The 7352-nt window shown below is 30.4% G+C and overlaps 1 protein-coding gene across 1 annotated transcript in view; it reads right to left on the bottom strand.

The window, feature by feature from the left end:
- The window catches only part of LOC106477129 (transcription initiation factor TFIID subunit 1-like), a gene marked incomplete at its 3' end in the record, with an annotated part of 8160 nt that extends 1313 nt beyond the window's left edge, over window positions 1-6847 (bottom strand). Inside the window, exons 1-2 of the mRNA XM_013937720.2 lie at window positions 6789-6847; window positions 3882-3991 (exon numbers count right to left, since the gene is read on the bottom strand). Coding sequence (XP_013793174.1) covers window positions 3882-3986 — 105 coding nt within the window. The remainder of the gene's footprint in view (window positions 1-3881; window positions 3992-6788) is intronic.
- Between the last annotated feature and the right edge of the window lie 505 nt (window positions 6848-7352).

The following is a 7352-nucleotide window of genomic DNA, read 5'->3' as shown; positions in this document are numbered from 1 at the left end:
AGTTGAATGAATCATAACTGGACAGTATAGGTCGTAGTGAGCAGTCCTGTTTGTGTGGTTTAGGAATGGAATAGAGTTGTGGTGTGCGTGAATCAGTTTTACGTAGATAAAAATAAAGATCGTCAGTAATAAAATTATCTTTTTTCATTTGTAATAAAGTTCTGTTTAATTGTTTTTCATGTGTGTTTGTTGGGTTGTTTGGGATGGCTTTGAATTTCTTTTTGTCGGAAAGGATGTCGTTCATTTTGTCGATGTATTCTGAATTGTTCATGATGACAGTGGTGTTGTCTTTATCAGCTTTTAGAATTTTAATGTTAGTGTCCTTTTTAAGATTATAAATGGATTTGATCTCGTTACTCGTGAGGTTACTTTTCAGTTTACGGGATTGGTTGACTATATTAACAGTCTTGTTTGAGAATTCTTTGAAAAAGTTATTTAAAATACAGTTTTTGGGAACTTCGGGAAACCACTGATGATGACAAAACCTTGTCGAAACGTTGTACATTTGCTGTTATGTTAAACTTATATTAAAGTTTTTCTTCATTACCCATTCAAGCCATCTCCAGCCATTATTAACAATGGGTTGTCTCTGGATATACTGAAAGTAATTTCCATTGTAACTTATGTTATCTTTTGATATATTTTCAAATTCTAGTTTCAGTACTAATAGCTATAGTTTCAAAACAAAAGTCTTTCTTCTCCAATCTGCTTCTACATGTCCTAATATGCACTTTTGATTATTTACTGTATTTCTTTCCAATGAACTCTATACCAAGTCTAAAACCTCCAATACGTTACTTTACCTATATATGGAAGGGAAGTTAGAATCCTAACACATAAAATTAGAGGATTTCAAGAAGAAACATCCTCCTTAAGAGAATTACACGTGGGCTAACTATTGTTCCTAACAATCAACCAAGGATGCAAAAGTTTGAAAATGTCAAGTTTCATCTCACATACACTCTCATTATAGAGAATTGGGCTTGACCAATAAGAAACCTAACGAGAAGTTTTTCCTGATTGATTATAAAAAAAAAGTATTCTCCAAGGAGACAGAAAATGGAAAATCCACAACATAAGATGCCAAAAGCAGTCACTCTTCTGATGTACAAGAAGCTATTACATTGTTTTCAAGTGGTGAACAACTGCTGGATCCAACATTATCAATCTTTTTAACCAATTCTATCACACCAGATTCTGGGGTACAATGTTAACTTGCTGTAGTAACTAAAGAATATAAATATCAAACTGACATTCTGTTGAATCTTGTAACTACTATTTAAAAAGTATTGTCTATAACTCATGAGAGATAAGACTGCTTCATATTGTGTTGGAGGCTAATAAATGACAATGCAAGTTGCAACATATTCTCAGTATTATACTGAATGAAAAGAAAGTTATGTTCATATGATACAAGTTATGTAGTACCCCTGTTTATCATAATAAGCCTACACAGTATATACTTTCCTTGTAAAACAAGTTTATACCAGTCAAATACATTTCTTCACCAGACTGTAAAATATTCCAGGGCCAAAGTATAATTTTCATGGACTTAATTTACAGATTTTAACAGGACATGACCTATACTAAAATTAAATAACTAATGTTTTATTATATTTTAGAAAAAATAGCTATATAAAACATTCTACCAGTAACAAGTAGTGAAATGAAAGTAAAAAATATGAAATGTTAACTTTTACCTCATTTTCTGTGAATATTTTTCATCACTCAAGATCATATTTCTTGGTGTTCTAAATGCCAATTAGAGTGAGTGTGAATATCCAGCCATGCTGAATGTAATTTGCACTTCCTTGCCATATGTAAACATTTCATGACAAGTAATAAAAATGTTATATAGAAAAGTAGAGATGTTTTTATAATTTAAATAAACATAAAAATGTAAAAAATTCCTCTAGCATGTAACCAAAATAAAATAAAATTTATTGAATATATTATTTCAACTTGCCAGTACGATAGAAAGCCAACTTACACCTGATTGGCTGTTGAACATACATCGTGACATAATACCAAGCCAATCAAGCTTAGATTCACACTTATACTATTACCAAGACAGTGTTTAATGCATTCAAAAAGTTATATATCTTGTGGTTTTCCACACAACTGCATACAATTATTTGTAAAATGTTTCCTTAGTTCTCTACTGCAAATTTTTTTTAAAGAACTGTGACCCTTTTGAGGCAATAAAACTCTTATATTTCAATCTGGTGTTCTGCCTGTAAGTTTCTTATATGATAACACAAACATTTACATATCATATCTAAAACTATTCTGAATAATTTCTAACTGTTGTCAAATGTTATCACAGGGTATATTTATTACAAGTAAAATCATGAATTAGTTTAGATTTGAAAGAAAAACTAATAATAACACAAAAAGTTTGTTTGTTGTTGAGCATAGCTACACAATGGGCTATCTGTGATGTGCCCAACAATGGTCCTTTAACATTATGAGCCTTTAGATTTAATGCTGAGACACTGGAGGGGAACACAAAAGGAAGAAATAACATTAACAATATCTATAACAATCTGTATTTACAGTCCTGGTTGTCCCTAAGAAGCAGAAGGTTGTCCCCAAAATATTTCAGCCTAGATCCATCTGTATATAAATAAGAGGTGACTTAATCAGGCATAAGCTGATAGACTGTCTTTAATGGCAAATATTTTACTATTTCATGCATTGTATTATACTGTTGCCATTCGGACTTGCACTTCTTTTATTTTAGTAAACAGTTCTGGGCAATAACTGATAAAGAACTTAGGCTAGAAAGATTGTTAATCATATAATTCTGAAATGTCCATCTTCTTTAGCACATCAACAGTTTTATGATTTTAAATAACCTGGATCTAGATTTAAAGCTTCCACTTTGGCCAAAGGTGAAAGAAATTCTTGAACTTAAGAGGTAACTGTTTAACAAGTCTGCAACAGAAAAAAAAATCAGTGACCAGCAGAAATGAATGTTTGCACTTGCTACTGTTCCAGATTTTCTTCAAAAATCCCAAATACACTACACATTAGTTTGGCAAATTTTAAGACTACTGGGGCTGGTAGAAAGTTACCTACATTACTTGTACCCCTAGAGAAAAATCATCAACAAGTGTGATTTCTAACACCCTAATCTGACTTGAAAATAATTAAAACAAATATTCTATAAATAGTAAAGCTGAGTTTAACTGAGAACATCCCAAAGAACATAGCAAAATGATGGTGAAAGCAAAGGACTAATCCTAATTTCCAGGAAGTTAAAAACATGCAAATAGATGTTCTGTAAAAAAATAAGTCACGCATAACAGCAAACCAGTTTCTGTTGTAGTATAGTCCCCTGAGCCACGAGTCCCACATGAACAACATGGTGAAGACAACAAAGCTTTATACACTACAATAATATGCCATCTTTATAAAAGGGATAATCTAGTTGATTTGTTTTCAATACATAACATTTCAATCAGATATGTTACATTAGGAGATTTTCTTACATTAATATTAAATTAACAAAGATATAAACTGAGAAAGACAATGCACACACAAACTTCTTTAGAAATATCTCCCAGTTTTTTATAAAACTAATCAAAGTTGTGAGTAAATGCAATCACAATTCACAGTTTTCCTTTATATTCCTCACTTTTTACCACATATTATAAATCTGAATTAGCCAATCAAATTAAAAAAATTAATTACAATTCTGCCAATTCATGTCAGACCTAATTATCCTCAATAACAGCTGATATTTTCAGTGCATGTGTTGGTCAAATTTATTTACATTAATTTTGTTCTGTGATAAACAAGATTAGCTTCACATAAAGTTTTATTAACCTACAAAATAAATTTTCTTTCATGAAAATTGAAAGCAAAAAGTAATATACCATGTCCAAAAAATCATTTTCAAGCTGTCCCGATTCATCAATATTTCCAAACAAAAAGCCAGTCAGAGACAATGGTTCATTCTCTCCCTCTTCATCACTATCCATGGTTTCTAAAATAAGCAGATAAATAGTTGTAATCAACCAGTTTGAGAGTAATAATTATCCCAAATGAAAACCTGAATAAACAAATAAGCTTCGCTCCTCTGTTAACTTCAGTAATGGGAATGAAAGCTTTTATAAATTGAAAAATATCATAAATGTAGTTATTAAAATTAAAATGCTAAAAGTTTGTCATTTTGAAATATCAAATTAAGGTTTATTTAATATACAATAACTATGAATATTAGATAAGGATGAAAAAATCAATTAATGACACAAAGATAATCAACTAGTGTTTCCAATTATTACCATTTCAATTCATCCAACTATCTAGTATTTGAAATCACAATTAAATAATTTGGTTAATTTCATGAAAATAATCAAATAATTCATATTATTGTTTGATTATTCCAACTACCAAGCACTTCAAATTACAATGAAATTGATTAATGTGACAAAAATAAGCAACTAATTAAAATTAGTGTTTTCTGAGTACTCCAACTCAACTATCCAGTAATTGACATATAGTCATTATGATTTTTCATTGTTACTTTTGATTAATTGAAGTCTATTCAACTTAATAGATTAGCATCTCAATTCATGAAAATAGTCAACTAATCAAAATTAGGGTTTTTGATAATTATTTTCAATTATTCCAACTATCCAAGTAATCTAAATATTGGCATTATGTTATCTTTTACCCATCTTGGCAAAACAGTACATTAATATTTCTTTCCTTTCCATCTCACGATAATAATTAATGAGTTGAATGTAATCAATTACCAAGTCTGATGATTAACCAATTAGCAAATTCCACTAATTGTGCAACTCTAGACAGAATTTCCTATATTTTCTAATATCATGTACATAGTGAGCTACATTTTATAACAATGTTTAGGGACAACAAGGGACCTACTGGTCCATCTAGGCTATCCAATCCTTTAAACTAAAACTATTAAATAAAAAACACTCAAAGTCAGCCCTTATAATTCATATAGTTATCAAGCTTTCTCTTAAACTCACTTAAATTTACTGCCTCCCCAATATCCAATGGCAACCCATTCCAGAGGTCAACCACCCTGTTAGAAAAAATAAAACTGTTTTAGCTGAAGATGACTCCCACCTTGCTAAAATTTACATTCGTCTCTCTTTGTCCTACTATTCTTGCCGATAAGTATGAAAAAAAATGATGCATCAACACTATCAATTCCCTTTACAATTTTAAATACCTCAATCAGATCCCCTGTAACACTTTTTTTTTTAGAACAATTTTGGAGATCTTCTAGCTCATAGCTCCATCTACTGACCAATATTAGATCTAAACACAGCTACGTTTATTGAGGATTCCTTCTTGTTTTAATATAACATTGTTTAGTAATTAAACCTACATAATAATAAATCATTAATGTCAACTATATGTTATGTTTCATACTTATTCAACCATAACACTTCTGTCTTGCTCACTAGGCATTCTGTACAATTTTCTGAAGAAATAGAGCCACTCCCATCCTAAATCATGATGGTTTGCTCCAATGCACAGGGGTTGCTAGGTGTAGATTTGATGGTGTGTGTGTATGTTTTTTTTTACAACACAACAACATTTTTTAAGTAATTTAAATACGAGTCAGAGTATGTAATTTATATTCTAACATTTCATGGTAATCAGTTCATGTTGATGAATGATCATAAAACACAACAGCTGATTCTTTTACTTATTTTATGGAACATAAAAGCAATATAAACATATTAGTGGCATAACCAGTTCTCAAAGGGCCCTGACAAGAATTTTGAAATCAATGGAACACATAATGTTAAAACATAAAATACTCAGTTACACAGCTATAAGTAGAAAAACCATGAAAAAATTTTGAAGTATGAATTTCAATTACAAAATACGATTAATGCAATTAGGTGGTGACAAACGAGTCAACATTTGGTTGTAGTTGTAGCATTAGCATAAAATTCATGAACAGTATTTCCTACATTTACATTAAGTATTTAACCATCTTCTCTGTAACAGCACATGAAGCACGAGATTAAAATGAGTATTCATATTTTGTTTGCAAGAAAGAAAATTCACCTTTTTTTTTTCTTGCAACCTTGCACTGTTCATTGATATTTTTTGCCTAATGGTAACATCATTTCAACATGAAAAGCTCATCGTGATATACCTTTCTTAAATTGTATTTTAAAAGAAATATTATCCAATCCTTGAAAATCAAAGTTCATAAAGTGGTATATAAAATTTATAAAGCTTGTAAGTTTTTGTTATGTTACATTGATTACTTGTAAAAAAAATAACATATTCCCCAAATAACTTACGCTACAATGCTATATACTTTTCCTGAGGACTAGCCTGGTTACAACTTATAAGTTATAAGGATTTCGAAATTAGCTATTTAACTTCAAGTTTAAGTACTAACTCCCAAAGCTAGGTGACGTGGTGAACTGCGCCATGTTTATAACAAATTAATATGAATAATAATATCATCATTAGAATACTGTAACAATCTGATCAACTGAATTAGTCCTATTGTTAATACTAATAGCACTAATGCAGTTGGTCAGATTGTCATGGTAACACTAACATGAGTGAGACTCTTACTATTAATATTAGTAAAAGTCTTACTAACTCTTAGACTTTCACTGCCAGAAAGTTATTCATCTGAATCTAAACTGTAGAATATTACTACTATTCTAAAGTTTTAGTTCAAATTAAAAACCTTCTCAAATAAAAGTCACACCCGTGTTAGCGTTAGTCCAAAATTCAGGATTTACTTCTATTAATCTTTTGTATTATTTAATTACCTGATCTAGGTCTCGGTATTAACCGATCAGTTCTTTACCATTATCGGTCTTACTTCTTGCGCCCCCTCTTGACGTTTGTAAAATATACCTTTACGTTTGACTTTTATTCTGAAAGAAAAAATATGCAGTTACAGTATGAATATACATCTAAAGCTTAAAGCATTTCAATCACTTCAATTCTGCGATCGAAAGGTTCTCTTTTTGTTCTTTTTTAGAATTTATAGTGCATATTGGAGGGATTTAGTCATTTCGGAAATAAATCTAGGATAAAAAAATGTTAATCTACAGATAATAATAATAATGAAACTTTTTTACTTTGGTCAACGTTTCATCATTTTGTTTTCATCAAAATCAGTAGCCTTGATGAAGCCGTGATGGCGAAATGTTGGCTGAAATAAAAAATAATTTGGCAGGTTGGGTTGGTTTCAGAAAATGTTTATTCTGGAGAATACAAATATAAGAAACCTCTTCAAGCAGTGTTTCCAGAAGTGGTTTGTTGGTGAAAAATGAGCGGACATTTACAAATAAAAAGTCAACATGAGGTGTCGAAATAGTCTTGGCCAG

Source organism: Limulus polyphemus, unplaced genomic scaffold (assembly GCF_000517525.1).
Source record: "Limulus polyphemus unplaced genomic scaffold, Limulus_polyphemus-2.1.2 Scaffold12935, whole genome shotgun sequence".
Classification (NCBI taxonomy): Eukaryota; Metazoa; Arthropoda; class Merostomata; order Xiphosura; family Limulidae; genus Limulus; species Limulus polyphemus.
Note: the sequence above shows the minus strand (reverse complement) of the source record. Positions and strands in the feature narration are given on the sequence as shown.